The following is a 16,313-nucleotide window of genomic DNA, read 5'->3' as shown; positions in this document are numbered from 1 at the left end:
AGAATATGGAACCATTCTGAAGGCCCTTTCCACAGCCAATAAGAGTCTGCGTGGGTGTTACCTGGAGGAGATGCAGCTTCTCCCCCCTGGCGTGCAGGAGCCAATCCTGAGCCTCCAGATCCTCCACAGTGATAGATCACTCTTTGTTGGCCTCAACAAAAGAGTTCTGAAGATCCCTCTGGAGAGGTGTTCCAACTACAGAACTGAATTGTGAGTACAGACATCCTGGTGATGACATCTTCTGTACGTGATTGAGTGATGTCAACTCTGAACTCGCCCCATTGTTCTCAAGCCAGCACTCCATATTTGCTCTTAAATCCGTTGTGCTGCCTACGCATCCTATAAAAATACTCTCTCAAGGATGGCTAATGGTTCAGCTTTCTCAAGGGTGTCTAATGGTATAGCATCCTCAAGTGTGGCTAATGGAGACAGGAAAATCTCTCCTCCACTGTGTTACTATTTGTCCTATATACTTTATCAATGCTACAAATCAATTGCTCTCCAGGTGAAGTGATGGTAATTGTCCCTGAAAGTCAGGCTCAATTGGGCCAAGGGTAGCAAAGGATGCCTCGTCAGCTGTCCCATGAGTGTCCTGTCGTTATCTGAGTAGTGTGAGAGTCTGTGTGTGTGTGTGTGTGTGTGTGTGTGTGTGATGGTGCATTTCAGTGTGCATATAGGGCACCGGTTTTTATTATGTGTTATATGTGTTAAACTGTGTGTGTGTGTGTGTGCGCGTGTGCGCACGTGTGTTGGTGGACCCTTGCACGCATATGGCTGTGCCTGCATTGCTGTGTGTGACGAATCAGATCCCTGGTGAAGGCGGCTGAATGCTAGCAGTCAGGGCAGTAAGAGGCTGAGGCTGAGCCCTATTTAAAACGCTGTGGGGTGCAGTGATCACACTGAGCTTCAAGGGCATTCAGGGGAAGGCTATTCCGCATCCTCCTCTCTGATTCCACAAGCTTCTGTGCCACTGGAAGTTAAACATCGCAATTTAGTTACAGTACAGTAGTTATGTTCAGTCGCTATCGTGAAAACACATATAAGTCGATCAGTTAATCCCCTGCTCTGACTGAACCCTTCAAAGACCTACGTAGTGAGTGCAGTTTAAATTTAGTTTGAAAGGAGGGATCCCATGTGCAAGATACTGTACACGCCTGATGCCTTCCCTTAGTACTCTGTTCAGCTTGTTTACTGTTTATACGTGTACAGTGTAGACAGTTCAATGCATGACCACAGATGGCTGACCTTTTCTGAGGCCAGTCAAGGTTGCAGTGCTTTGACATACTAGTCATTGCATTAGGGTTGGTGGAATAGCCAGTAGGGGAGATGGAACTCTCTTCTTTCCCATTAAAGAAGAGCCTTTGTATTCCCTCATTCGGCTACTTTTGAAGCATGGATTACTGGGTAGGGGGTCGGGGGTTCAACCTGAGCATATGTTATTTGCAGTGATATTGTCCACATGCAGTGAGAATTAAACCTGACAAGAAGGTGAGGGATGTGTTGTCCTGTAGGTTTGGAGTTCTGACACATGGCTCCAGTCCTGGGGGAGTTCCAGACCAGACAGATTTCTGCCTCTCATTAAAACACCAACTGGCAGCCGAGTAGCGCTGTTCAGAAGAATCCGGCACAAACACCGCGAACGGAACACACAGGAGAGATCATTTCAAACGCTGCGTCCGTGTCCTGCGCACCGCCGCGCTCTCCGTTTGAAGTGTAGACAGTCGCAGGAAGCAGCGGGAGCGGCGTCAAGGGGAGGAAGTTCACTCCGCAACTGCCCCCGAGCGGGGCCGCGGCAGCACACCTGCTGTGTGGGAAAGAGCCTCCCTCTGTGAGAGGGCGTGAGGCGGTGACTCACCCAGAGCTGCGCCAGGCGGGGCGGGGAGCGTCAGTGTCGCCTCCTCCCCGCGCGCCCCGCTTCCGCTCTGTCCCTTTCCGTCAGAGCGGAGGAGACCCCCGGGGCCTGCAGGGGTTGCAGCGCCCAGCTGCGAGTAATTTTGGCAGCAGCCAATTCTGCACCCGCGTGCTGTCTGAGCAGAGGTTGTTTGAGTGCCCCCCCCTTAACTCACTGCCTATGCATGGACCAGATGTCCATCCTGCACAGTAATCACCTCCAAGGCCAGCCAAACTCAGAGCTGCCCTGGGTTAGTCAAAACCCAGTCAGCGGGTCTTCCACACACACACACACACACACACACACAGACACACACACACACACACAGCCCCGGCTCTCTGTCTGAATTCCGGGGTCCCCATGGCAGGATGTGATTAAAGTTTGGGGATGGAGATATTATAGCTGTGGGTATACGGTTTCATACATCCCACAGCTTTTCACTCAGTTTCAGCTTCAGTTTCATCACAGGGGGACTCAGCCATCTCCTGGGCATATTTACTTTCCTTAGTAATGTGGCGACAGGGCTTACAGAACTTCCCCCTGGCATTATGACACAGCGCGCTCTTTGTGATGTAGTATATATGGGCTGTGTCTCACAGCGTGTGTGAGTGGTGATTTGTATGTCTGTATGTGCCTCATTCACAACAGACGATCATGTTATCCGAAGGGGGCGAAGAGCCGCCTCGGTTACCAAGTTCTTTTGGTTCATTTGGATATTCGTAGTCATGGAGATGTCGACAAATTCTTTCCACTTGATTTTTCATGTAAAAATAAATACCCTCCTTATTCCAGAATCTGGCTCCACGGGAAGGGAGCAAGGTCAGGACCTGGCAAATGAATAACCGTGGTGCGTGTCAGACAAATCAGCCACTCATGGTGTCCCTCTCAGTCTCTGAAAAGTCTCAATGGCGACACAGAAGGCTATTAATAGTTCCAGCTAAAGTCAACAAATGCCCAAAAATGTTTCTTCAAAATAGGTTTTAAATGGCTCATTCCTAGTATTTTGTGCTCGCTGGGCAGGAAAAATTAGAGCCCAGTTTATCTACACGTTGAACCGTCTAGGCTGTTATGAATTTATTTTATGCAAAGCGCTCGGTCTCGTTGCCAAATCTGGCAGTGCTTTGTTATAATTACATTTGACCTCTCCAATCTCCACTTCCTCTGACTCCCACAGAGGCTAGTCCTCACTTCTACGTCGGGAAACTAATTTACTTTGCCCCGGCTGCAATTTGTTTGGCTGCAGCATAATGCCAGCAGACTTTTTCTGCAAGATCTATCAACTTCACCTATCATTACTTTAGCGCGTAATACAGTGTGAGGAAAAAATGTCTTCGTATGACACCCCCCCCCTCCCTTCACAAGAGGTAATAGCTCTGTGGTTGCTGAGGTAGTGGGCCAGAAGACCCCCCCCCCCCCCCCCCCCCCCCCCCATGCCAAAATCCCCGGAGACACGAGGTGGTTGTGCAGAAACATGATTGCAGGGGAAAAGCTGTCTGTGACCCGTCTCTTTGATGGATACGCCGCTTGGTTGCATTGGTTGGAGATGGAGTGCCAGGCATGGTCGGAGGAAGGTTAACGCAGGCTTCAGGAACAGCGGAGCGGCTCAGCAGAAAACCACAAATAGTTTTCACATGCCCCAGGGGGATGTTCTGCTTTTTTATGATAGAGGTCTGTTGTGCATGCTGTGCTCATGTTCTCGGTCTGAGAGTGGTGCAGCCAAGGTACGCTGCAGCCCTGGAACCTGGTTTTAACTCGTGGGCGACAGAGTTGCTGATAGGAGCACGGCGCACTCATTGACCATGTTTATTTTTTCCCCTTTTTACCCCCTGACTTTGAAGTCGCTGACTGTGTGTTAAACTAGCCTCACCCTCTAAAATCGCAGAAGAACAAGGCTGGTGCGATCCTGTGATGCGTGTTCCCACGCTGTTTTTCACACTACATGTCCCACAGTGCAGAGCAGGAGAGTGAACACCAATAGGATGACAGGCACACGTTTCATTGACGGCAGCTTACCAGCATATAGGTGCTTCACAAGTTGCTAAAGGGTGATGAGCGCGGATGAGAAGTGTGTCAAGGATATAAACCCACCCAACCCCAGCAGAAAAGGCCATTGAAGGCCCACTGCTGAAGATTCCCGATGAAAATTGACTAATGGCAAAGCCCAGATCATGTGCCCCTCTGAATGTGAATGACATGGGCTGGAGGGCTCAGACTGTGTGGCACGCCAGTGCCGTTATTGATTAAACCAAACTCATTTGTTGCATGTTATTCCCATTGGTTTTAAACTGTCCGTGTATCACAGAGAGCTGTTTTAAGGTAAACAATGTGGAGATAAATAATTTACGATAAAACCTTGGAAAACAATCACCAGCTGTAGCAAAACAGACAGTGTGTTGTGTGAGAATAACCTCTGCTCTGGCGCAGACCTCGAGACTCGGAGAGGTCAAAGGATGACCAGCAATGTTGGCGCTTTATTGGATGTCTGAGAGCAGTTCTCGTTTTGGCAGCAGACCCCCCCCCCCCCCCAAGACAGATGCAATTTATAGCTTGTTGTTGCTGCCGGCCTGTCATCAGGGTGCTAAAACACACAGCAGTTAAGGGCTCCTCGTTCTGGAGCTCATATTTGCCCACTGCAGAGAGCTTGGGGGAGAGAGTGCAGGGGGTGGGGTGGGGGGGGGAAAGTAATCAGAAACTGAAAGTATTTATTGTCGGTTGCAGAATGTTTTGCTTTTAACGTGCTCTCCTCTGGCAGAATTCCAAAATTAGAGCAATTTCTGCCCCAGCCATGATTTATCCCCAAACAGGCCAGGCAGTATTTCTTATAATCCCACCCCCACCATGTCTTTCAGATACTGGAAAAACTTTCCCAAACTTTTTTTTTTTTTTTATGGAGGGTCGTAAAACGGGCTGATTGGGATTGTCATTAGGAAGGTCCCCTGCATTCTCCAGCCCGCTCCCCAGCATGGGGCGACCCCCACTGCCGCCTCTCTGAGGGAGAGACGGGGAGCAGGCGGGGAGTTGGCAGGCTGCCCCTCTCATCAGGTGGGAGGCGGACTCCGCTCTTGATCCGATTGCGGGGCTAACTGGATTCCAAGCCGCCATTAGCACGTATCGGAGCCAGGCCAGAGTCAGTCATGGTTAGATTTACGATGGACATCTTTTTGAAGCCGTCCCAGGATGCTCCTTGACACAGGCGGGGAGGGACGGGTGGTGACATTCACCTGGAGATAAGAATGGTCAGAGCCAATAAGTCTGTTAGCTGTTGTCGTAAGGCGCACAGGTCTGCTGGTTGATGGGGCCTGCTGGTTTTTCTGTGTACCTTCTCATCATAATAATGCCATTGCAGTGATCAGGCCAGCTGATGGTGCCACAGTAAGACCAGTGAGGCCCCACATAAAGACACTGTGCGGCTGGAAGGTCAGTCTAAAATCAGTATAGCTGTCCAATGTTGGTTAAACATTTATGGCCACTAGCAGGTATCCAGGTGTATGTAAAAGCTTAAAAGGCCGCTTCCACTTGCTACCAGGTGAGGGTGAGGTATGGCTGAAAGCGGGACACTCCAGGTAGGGTTTGCTACCGAATACTGGAAGTGTCCAGGTGTGTTTATACCACATGTGGCAGAAGTAGGTGTGATTATAGAAGCCAGCTACAATGGTGAGTAGATCTTGCAGTCCCCCTCTGTTGACGTAAACATTGAACATATCGAGCCAGAACGCCTCACCATTTGCTGCTTGAGAATCACCATGTGTTTTTTTTCCTGTGCTTACTAGCTAGCTACATGTTGGTGAAAATGGGATAAGAGAAATCTGAATTCTCTCCAGACGATGCAGGAAGATGTTAAAATTTTCCAGATTGGATCCTGGGTGCTCGTTTGGGCCTTTGGTGCATGAAGCCAAAACAGACCAAAACAGAAATTGCGTTTACAATTTTGACCCCTTCTGCCAGTGTAGGCACCACCCCTTCCGGGTACACCATTTTCACTCCCAGAGTTTAACCCCCCCCCCCCTTTCCCCCCCACCCTCAGAAAAACCTTGCAGAACACCAGGCACCATGGAAACGCAACCGGCCCCATCCTGGCTGTGTTTACAGTTATGTGTTGATGATATGCAGTAAAAGGGAAGGTAATAACTTGTTTGCCTTTATGCATTGCTTTAGAGGCCTGTAAAAAGGACAGCAGCTTTACAGCCCTCACTATCCTTTTAAACCATCCATTATGGCCAGGACAAACCAGGGAGATTTACTGCGCGCCGCCTGTTGTCAAACCACATGCTTTATTAGTTGATTTCATTTTACTGCCTGCTCTTTTTAGCGGTTTTATAAGCAACCTTTCGCTGTTTGCTTTGCTCTTTTGCTATAGCATGTTGCCATTAAGTATGTTGTTGAAGCATGCATTTTGAGGGTGGTGTCCCTACACATACTCTCTTTCTCTCTCTGTCTCACTCACACAGCGCTCACGTACCTCTCTTTATCAGCAGACAGCCAGGCACCTGCTCTTGCAGTCCCTGAATTAAAATGATACGTCTGCGGACCAAATCCACGGCAGGACTAATTTACTTTTACACTTGCCCTATTGTAAAATTGTTGAGCAGTCAAAATGGGAGCCGAATCTTTAAGAGATATTATAGGGGTTTATGCAGCGACAGCCTTTTGCGCCGCGTAAAGAGGGGGAAAAGAGAGCTATACTGCTGACTTTGCCCTCCAGCCATGGTGTAAATCTGCCCCTGTAATGGGTATTTGCAGGGTTCTCAATTACCGATAAAAAAAGAAAAAAACACTAAACAAACAGTTCATCACAGACTGCAGGCCTAAGGCTGAGCCAAAGAGAGCTTTTAAAGGGACGTTTTTTTAAAGTCGCTGTGTTTATGCAGCCAGGGCAGGGAGGTGACCCCAGTTCTCCCACTGCCTGTCTACCATGCCTGGCCTATCAAACCCCTAGCTCTACATTCCTTTCATCTCTGCCCGCCTATCGACATCTCCGTGGCCTTAAGAGCTTACATGGGTGGCTGACTTTATTGCTGGCAGCGCCCTGGAGAAGATTGCTCTGCTGTAATTAATAAGATGGGCAAACTTTTTCTGGTTAAACCGATTTGCTCCAAGGCCGTGTCCCTAAGTGCCTGTCTTTTTGCTCAAGCAATTTGGGGTCATTATTGGATGTTAGCTCTAGACCAAGCAGGATCCTCAACAAATATCATGGTTTTTCTCTACCTGGAAGTTCTCATTTAAATTACGTTAGTATAAATGACCTGAGTATAAAATCAGCATTGCACATATTAACAAAGACCTGTTTTGAATGTGTATCCCCCACAGACATTGCATTAAGCCTGTCTTTAACCAACTCTGGTTCACAGTCAGTGTCGTGCAATTTCATTCCAAAATGAGAAACTCATAAATGTCAGTAAACCACGTATCCAGCGGTGAAAATGTAATCATACCGTTGCCTGAGACCGATCGGCCGAATGGGAAAAGACAATGGAGCGGCACTAAAACCACTCATTCCTCCTGATTTCTGACCTAAATCGCAGGCGAGCTGAGCCTGGACGAGAGCCGAAACAGGAGCCCGCGGAGCCAGAGGCGAGGGAGAGGCGGCGGGAGCCGGCGCGGGGGCGTGCGATCCCGTCATTCGGCTCATATTACCGCCAATGTGACACTAAGCCCGCTCCGTCAGAAACCTGCCCGCCACTCGCCACACCACTTGATCCCTGACCCGTGGTGCACTCTCCCCTCATCCCTTCACTGTCCCCCACCCCCCACACCCCTCCCCTTTTACCTTCTGCCCTGATGATTTATACACACTGCACTCCTCCACACATGATGCAGATAACTGCCTTTCTGCCCCCCCCCCCACTCCACCCCAAAGTGTAATCGTTTTTTATGCCTAGCACAGAGAAACAGATCCCAGCCCAGGTCACAAGTGATATTTTGTTATGACTTCACCCCCACCCCCACGGGGACAAGTTGAAAAGTGTCTTACTTCACTAGGGTGGATGGTTACGGTAACTGTCACTGAACACCCTCCCCCCCGCCCCCGCTGCCCCACGCACACCCCCCCACAGCTTCTCACCATTCGCTCAGCTCTCAGCCATGCAGGGTGCACAACACAATGACAGTGTTTAGACCAGACAGCGCGTCATCTTGGATATCCTTCCCTGCGCCGCAATTACTGTGGGATTAGGTTACCGCCGTGCAGGAGCGGTGATAGGGGAGATTACTGTGATGTGCGTAGAGCCTGGCCCTCCTGACAAGTTCTGTCAACCCCCCCCCCCCCCACCCTCCACCTTCCCTCCTCCCAATCCCCTTCCCCTCTCATCAGCGTATATTCACAGCGGTGCTCCCCATCTCCGCCCAGCCACGAGGCCGTCATGGTCACGCCTCTGTAGGTCGCTCGTCAGCAAGTAAAAATCAGAAAATCACATAATCCTCTGAGGTTTCTCCTCTCTCCGAATTTCTTTCTGTGGCTCCTATAAATGTCAATGTCAGGGTTTCGCGATTTTGGGGAAAAAAGTTTAACCCAAGTTGGATTTGAGCAGGTTGAGGGTGTTTTTGTGGGTGTTGGGAGTTGAGTGTGTTTCGAGCTGGTGAAGTCTGTGTTTACAGTATCTTTGCAGCTGTTTTCCAGGACCCGGGTTGGAATGCGTCAAAATAGTATTGATCATCGTCACGTAACAAACCAGCCTTGAGCGAATTCAGCCCTGTTTTGACGCCCCTCACCTCCCTAAACAGAACCTCCCAGTGAAAGGTCCAGCCTGAGATAGCTTGGTCAACCAGGAAGGAGCCTGCCGCTTGACTGACAGCCCGAAGGGCCCGCATAGCACTGCCTGTCATCGTTCTGACGCATTGCAGGACGGCGGCGCGGAGGTCTCTGAATGGGGCCTCTCAAAAAAAAAAAAAAAAAAAAGCTCTCCCTCTTTCCTCTGAGGGGAAAAAACAACATTCTGTAAGCCCCGTCAAACTTCTCTAACAAGATTCTGATTTAGCACTGCGCGCTGTATCAACACGGTGTGTTGCCCCAACCTCCAGCTGAAGAACGCGGAGCCACACTCAAGTAAACATTGCGGGACGTTGCCCAAAAAAAAAAAAGCCGTCTTTCTCAGTGAGAAGGGGCGGGGTGGACGCGCTTGTTACCGCATGCCCTACTCTCCCAAGCATCACAGCTGGGATTGGCTCTGATAGATTAATTTCATTAACGGGGCTTAGAATTAATTACTCCTCAATTAGCCTGCGTTTTTTCGGGGGCTTACAAACATTGCAATGCTGAAGGGCATGTTTCGCTGCTCTGTGTTTGTCGGGGGAGGGGATTACATGCATATTTGTTTACCTCTCCCAGCTATTTCCCCCCATATGATATCGCAAGGGTACGCCTGAGGAGATGTTTGTTTTCGGGTTCACAGCCAAGTTGTGGCGTTACGAGTTCATTGGTCTTCTCTTCCTGACTGCTCCCTCCGTCTCCCCTCTCTGTCCTCAGGCTGTGTCTAAATGCGAGGGACCCCTACTGCGGCTGGGACCGAAAACAGAGGCGCTGTACCACCATCGAGGACAGCTCCAACATGAGCCTGTGGACCCAGAACATCACTGAATGCCCGGTAAGAGGCAGGACACTTTTTTACAATGTTATCCGTTTATACAGCTGGATATTTACTGAGGCAATGGTGGGCAAGTACCTTGCCCAACGGTACAGCAGCAGTGCCCCAGTGGGGAATCGAACCAGCAACCTTTCGGTTACGAGTCCTGCTCCTTAACAACTATGTTACATTGCTGCCCGCAGTTTATGTGGCATTACCCGAGCAGCTCCATGGTGAATTTTGTGGTGTTTGAGAATCTTGCTCAAAAAATGACGTTGCATGGTCGAACCGCTGCAGGTGAGAAACCTGACTGTGGACGGTGGCTTTGGGCCCTGGGCGGCATGGCAACCCTGTAGCCACGATGACGGGGACAGCACCAGCGCCTGCTTGTGCCGTTCAAGGTCATGTGACAGCCCCCTCCCCCAGTGCGGGGGCCGGGGCTGTGAAGGCCCAACCATCGAGGTGTCCAACTGCTCCAGGTAAGAGCGTACCCCCCAGCCACTTAGCCTGTAGTTGGAACCATAAACGTTGATTACACAACTAATGAAAACCCAGAATATTTTGGTCAATACTATGTTCAATACAGTAGCTCTTAACTGATATAAAACTACTGAGCTCTGTGATGTGAGCAATGCATACAGTCAAATCTTCCATGATTTGGCCCTCTGGGCAGTGTGTCAATGGTTGCGATGGCCCACTTGAGAGAATTGAAGGGCATTTGAAAGGTATTCTCCTGTATTCCCTCATGGGAACAATATAAATAGGATTTATATAAATTAATAAGGCAAACTACATTAATGTTTCCCTCTGCAAAGCCTTTGTGTCACAACTGCTGTCTGTGTTTGTAGGCATTACCCAATTATAATGATTGAGAGCACATCACACACCCGCTCCTCTGAAACCGATAGGTTGCTTTCATTTGCCGCATAACTATGCAAGATTAAAACCAAGGTGCCGAAAATTGAATTGTGTTTTACAGGAAGTAGCAATTAAATCATGAAAAGTGCTACGCCAGAACAAAGCACTTTAGCAAATTGAGGGAATGTTTTTACGGGCAATTTAGCTCCCTGCAAATCAGCTTTACCTTGCCATTCAGTTCTCCTGGAATCCTCTTTAAAGGGGAATCCAGTTGATTTGGGAGTTTTGAGGAGAAAAAAAACTGAAGTTCGTTCAGCATAAGTTGGAGCCCCCTGGTCCCCCTTGGAACAAGTGCATAAAAATAGATTAATGTCACACATTTGGGAATTAAATTGTAGAGTGAAAATTAAGTTTTTTACCAGCCTCTTTGACTGATGTCATGACATGAACAAAAAACATGGTGAATTAAATTAAGAATTTATTACTTTTGCATATTTAAAATTAAGTGGTTTCTCTCTTCCAAAATGGAAAAGTAATTATTCTTATCTGTGTGCCTACTGTACCTGTAAAACTGTACATTGGCAAAGGGATGTTTTGGGTTTGTTTGGACCATTAAACCAGCACAGAGCAGCCTCTCTGTTTTTTGAAGGCAGATTTTGTAACATCCTATTTCTGTGCCGTGTAGGAATGGAGGTTGGACCCCCTGGTCCTCCTGGGCTCAGTGCAGCACCAGCTGTGGCATCGGGTTCGAAGTCCGGCAGCGCTCCTGCAACAACCCCTCACCCCGGCACGGGGGCCGTATCTGCGTGGGGCAGAGCCGGGAAGAGAGGTGAGAGAGGCAGGACAATCCCAAATCCAGGCATTCTCCTCTGCTGTTATTCATTCAAATTTCTCCGTTCCGTTTGCCCCTGCTTTGTCAAGGAAATCCATATTGCCTTTCGGCTGACTGGTATTCTCAGTTTAAGCGCAGAGCCGTTGGATAAATGGCACAAAGACGAGTTTCTTTCAAAGTCGTGTCTCAGCTTCCATTGGCATGTTCTTTCTGTTGTTAGAGCTCTCAAAATGGAGCTGCTGGGCTATCTGGGAACAGTTTGGAAGAATCAATACTACCATTGCTGCATTCACTAAATCGGACCCCTAATGAACATAGCTTTTTGAAATTGTCCTCTTAATGAGCCTGGCTCCCTTCAGTAATGGTATTTTAAATTATTTTGACTGTCTGTAGGGGCTATCTGTTTGCTTTATCACCCTCCGCCACCACTTGAGTCTTTGTTTACTGGCGAATCAATAATTCAGTTGCAGTAAATCCTCATATTCTCGCAATCGACCAAGAAGAGCTCTCGGTGTCTTTGTGATCTTTAAACGGAACAGGCAAGACGAGCTGAAGCTATAGGTAGCAGTGAGAAGCAGCGGTTTTTGCGGTCTCTGCTCTGTACTGCAGAGTTGTAGGTCTATGTCTCAGATAGCATAGCTCAGCTGCCACGTAGTGCCTTTACAGAAAGGAAATAAAATCTCCAAACACTCCAGTGACAAGACATCGGTATCAGGGGGGTTGGAAAATCACTCTGGATGCCTCTGCTGTTCACATGACTGCCGCGCCTAACTGCCTGCAGGTTGTGTAACGAGAAGGTGTCCTGCCCGCTGCCCATCTTCTGGTCATCCTGGGGTTCCTGGACCAAGTGTAGCGCCGAGTGCGGAGGAGGGGTCCACTCCCGGGTCAGGAGCTGCGAGAATGGGAACAGCTGCCCAGGCTGTGCACTGGTAATGGCTCCCGTCAGCTACCCACAATCCTCTCTGCTCTGACTGCTCTGATCCTCTGTCTGACAACACCCTCGTTTGTAGTGGTGTGGTGTAGCAAGGGGGGGGGGGTCTGGGAAGTACCATTAGTGGTTATACTGTCAGGTGGTTCCTTGAAAGAGGTGAAAGATGAAAAAGTGTTTCAGACAATTAGGAAAGGCTACCACTGATGCCTCAACCATTTGCTACCCCATAGAAACCCTTCAATGGAAAGACATTTGTGGCCTTTGGCAGCGCACACAATAGGGCTTCAACTGTCCCTTTGAAATAATTTTTGGCTGTCTCCTACCGGTTCCAGTAGAGCTTTGTCAGTAGGTTTTTGACCTGAACCCCACCTCTTTGGGAGGTGAAATCTTTTAAAATTTCATTAAACTAAGAGTGTTGTCATATTGAGTGAATGAGCACCTTGCCTCCGCTCTAAAGTGCTGCTCTTTTGTAAGCGCTGCTTTCAACCGAAATGCTGACTCACCCTGTTTTCAGAAAACAAAACAAAAAAAAAAAAAAAAGCAGACTTCCTCAGATGATGGTAGATGATGGATTAAGTGTGAGGAAGTGCATGTGGAAGTGAAAGCAGTGCAGCAGTGCAGAGGCATCCCCAGCACCTCCTGACTCTCCCCACCCGTGCCTCTCTGCTTTCAGGAGTACAAGGCCTGCAACCTGGAGGCCTGCCCGGAGGTGCGTCGCAACACGCCCTGGACCCCTTGGATGCCTGTGAATGTGACGCAGGGCGGGGCGCGGCAGGAGCAGAGGGTGCGGTACACCTGCCGCGCCCAGCTGCCGGACCCCCACGAGCTGCAGTTCGGCAAACGCAAGGTGGAGACGCGCTTCTGTCCGAACGACGGCACCTCCGCCTGCGAGACCGACAGTGAGTCCGAGTCCCTCTCATGCATGTGTCAGTCTGAAGCCCCTAGTGCTTCCTGGGAAAACTCTAGTCCAAATCAGTCGTTTTCCAGACAACCTGTTACATTCTCACATTGTCGGGATCTTACGATGATGTGATACGTCAAACACATTATGCAACAGCTGGGCAGTTAGGCTAAGCTATCCAGGGCTGGGGCAGTTTGGCTACTTGCCTGTCTTTTCCTGAGCTGAGTCCTGATTGGCCACACAGCAATCTAAGTTTACTGATAGTTGGGAGCGTTGGGTCCTAATGAGCCGGACTTCCATGAGCAGTGAGCAGCCAGAATTGCTTTACTTCACTGGCGTCCCTAGAATGTGGATCCCCAGACTCCCGTCGGGGTTCACTCGGAGCATTGTTCTCTGCCTAGTACTCATTACCAAAAACACTTCTTCAGAATTTAAAGTCTGTGGGTTGATCCTGCTCTCTATATTCGGCACATGTTAACAGGCTGTCCCCGTGCACTAGTACGCGCTGGTGACTGCCGACAACCGTGCTTCAGGGCGCTTAGCCTAGCCTGTAGGCCGTGCGGGTCACAGGGATTGCGGGAGCCCGTCTCTCCTCCGACTGGTGGCCCTATAGATAATTGATTTGAGGGTCAGCACAGTTTCTGCCTGTCAACAGTTTAAAGAGGGGAAAGGGCTCCTCTCCCCCCTCGCAGAGAGGGAGGGGAGTTCAGAGGTGACGGTGCAGGTGGAGCGGGTGGAAGTCTTCTGTCTGCGTGCAGCAGGAATGCGCTGTCAGGCGCCGGCTGAGCACTCTGCCTCGCTGAGTCACCGCTAACCTTGAATCACCAGGGAGACGTCCGGTTTTGTTGAGAAATGGCACAGTAATAAAAAGTGAAGGTTCATTGCCACGATTTCCTAACTGAAAAAGATAGTTTATTGAAAAAAACCCTTTCTGGTCACCTAGGGAGTTATTACTTGGAGATAAGGCAAAATGGCCATTCAGTACACATTTGGATTAAATTTGCTGGAAATAGTGCAATCTGATGAAGCAAACTCATTTATAAGATCTGACCAATGAAACTGAATCTCCTTTCTCTAACAGCACCTTAAACACAAACGTATTTATCACTTAAATTCATCTGCTGTGTTTTTTTCTACCCAGCTCTTGATAGCTTGTGGAAAGCATCGGAGGCCATCTTTCCTCTAACGATCCTGTCTTTACATAAATAATTCTCCTACAGGAGCGGCACCAACAGTCCAGGGTCAATATAATTCAATCTTTTGTGCCATCACAATGAATCGAGCGATAACAGCATGTTTCCTTTCCTCTGAAAGGGGAATTGAATTTTACTGTCCTTAAAGTATATCTCATTTTCCTTTCTCTCTGAGTACACGCTAGCTCATTCAAATATGTCAGGACAGCTTCCTGAATACAATGTCCCAACTGCAGCTAGAACTGGCCTCCAGACAGGCTTTAAATCAAGAGCACTGTGCTTTATGCTTCTGTGCAGTAGTATGTTAATCCTATTATATCTGTAACTTGACTGAGTATTGTGTCTTAACTGTGTGTTTAAAACATGTGTAACCTGGTAACCCGTGTGCTGTAGCTCTTGTGGAGGATTTGTTGAAGACGGGTCGGCCTGTGGTGCGGGCAGCGGGAACTGGTTGGTCGTCGTGGGAGACGTGGTCTGCCTGCTCTCAGGAATGCGGTAAAGGCTTCCGCACCCGCAAGCGTACCTGCGCCACCCCGGAGGGCAAGAGCGCCCCTGCAGCCTGCAGCGGGTCCACCGTGGAGTACCAGGACTGCAACTCCCAGCCCTGCCCGGGTACGTTACCCATCATGCCCTGCTTCACACCCCCGGCAATGTCCAGGGCTTTTATTCCATATATGCAGCCCTGATTGGAATCACTAATCGTACATTAGGCTTATTTCACTTCAACAACCTGCACTCATGCAAGAGCACCGAAGTGAGACAAATGCAATCCTCCAATACACTTGCATGCAGCCAGTGGCTATTTTTCACGCTAGAACTCACAGAGTGAAGTGGGCATCAGTTGGAGAGTAGGTACTACACCACTGATGAAATCAGTGGGTGTCTAAGAGTGGTGAGGCGAAGAGGCCCTGGCCCACCTACCCACCCCTATCCTCGACAGAATGGGGCGAATTTGCTCTGCTGCTGTGGCCTCTCTGTCATTTTCGGCACATTACATAGGCATTGTCAAATCCAGGCCGTAGGGCTCAGCAGCTTGGAAGCCCTGTCCAATATTTTTAGGGGGTATTTTTGTACACTCACTCTAAATCCCCTTCCCCAAGCTCTGCCCACAATCCTGCACACTCCTGTTTAGATCCCGAGCTTCCCGAATCACCTCACAGTAAAAACCCGCCACTTCCTTCAGGCTCAGGACAACGGCTGAGCATGACTTCATTAGGTTTGCGCTAAGTGGATTATTGGTTCTATTAGCTAATGCAGAGCTCAGTGCTCCTGAGGGCCCCCAGGACAGCGCAGAGTGCCGTGCTAAAACCTCTCCTCTGGCCCTGCCAGCTGCTGGCCTGCTCCCTCTCCTCTCATCACGGGCTAGAAGCAGAGCACTCACTCCGCAGCTGCCTCCACAACATCCAACACCTGCATAAAGGCCGCTCAAAAATTCCACGTTAGGTCATTGGTTTAAATGACACTTTAATTACAGGTTTTACCGTATGTATTTCCACAGACTGTTTAGCATTCGGATCAGGGTCCTCTGAGCCTAGAACCTGATCTCCACAGAGTGTATGGGGAGCTGCAAAACCTATTTGAAAACGGCTGCTTTTGTGCCCGGCTCCTATTGCTTAGACACCGAGAATCATCAAGTAAACACCTCCTGCGAGTGAATCACTGTGCGGCTCATGCGTGGTTACAATCTTATTGTTTTGAAATAGAGTGAAAAGTTGGACAATTAAAACTAAATTGGAGCTGATTCTCTTAAATCCCTTCCATGGAAATTGCCTTGTGAAAGAGCAAGACTTGCCCTTCACTCAATTTGTAAACTGTGAAATTGCACAGACTGCACGATGACACATGAACAAGAGAAATGTTGGGGTTGTCAGCTTACAAGAGGCAGTGTGGAATACACAATAACGTATGTGCATACTTGGTACATAGTAAGTACCAAGAACGCTGTGTAACATATCAAAATTAAAATATTTGACCAGTGTTCTCCTTTAAAACCTATAGGCAGCATTGGCTAAAAGCTGTAGATTGACACTGGAATATCTGATTTGCCACGTCCGTACCAGTCAAATCTATCACTGAACTTTGTCGCCCTGGTGAATTCAACACATTTGAATGCGCAGTCTTTCTGAGGCGCTCTCTGGCTGACGCCCC

At 49.0% G+C, this 16,313-nt stretch overlaps 1 protein-coding gene across 4 annotated transcripts in view; it reads left to right on the top strand.

The window, feature by feature from the left end:
• Positions 1-16,313, top strand: part of sema5ba (sema domain, seven thrombospondin repeats (type 1 and type 1-like), transmembrane domain (TM) and short cytoplasmic domain, (semaphorin) 5Ba) — a 107,759-nt gene that overhangs the window by 81,019 nt on the left and 10,427 nt on the right. For all 4 annotated transcript variants that reach the window (XM_036545041.1, XM_036545042.1, XM_036545043.1 and 1 more), the window contains exons 11-17: positions 3-210; positions 9,354-9,471; positions 9,748-9,929; positions 10,994-11,137; positions 11,922-12,069; positions 12,745-12,970; positions 14,559-14,777. In XM_036545041.1, the coding sequence (XP_036400934.1) occupies positions 3-210; positions 9,354-9,471; positions 9,748-9,929; positions 10,994-11,137; positions 11,922-12,069; positions 12,745-12,970; positions 14,559-14,777 (1,245 nt within the window). The remainder of the gene's footprint in view (positions 1-2; positions 211-9,353; positions 9,472-9,747; positions 9,930-10,993; positions 11,138-11,921; positions 12,070-12,744; positions 12,971-14,558; positions 14,778-16,313) is intronic.

Source organism: Megalops cyprinoides, chromosome 14 (assembly GCF_013368585.1).
Source record: "Megalops cyprinoides isolate fMegCyp1 chromosome 14, fMegCyp1.pri, whole genome shotgun sequence".
Classification (NCBI taxonomy): Eukaryota; Metazoa; Chordata; class Actinopteri; order Elopiformes; family Megalopidae; genus Megalops; species Megalops cyprinoides.
This window is presented reverse-complemented; position numbering and strand designations above follow the sequence as displayed.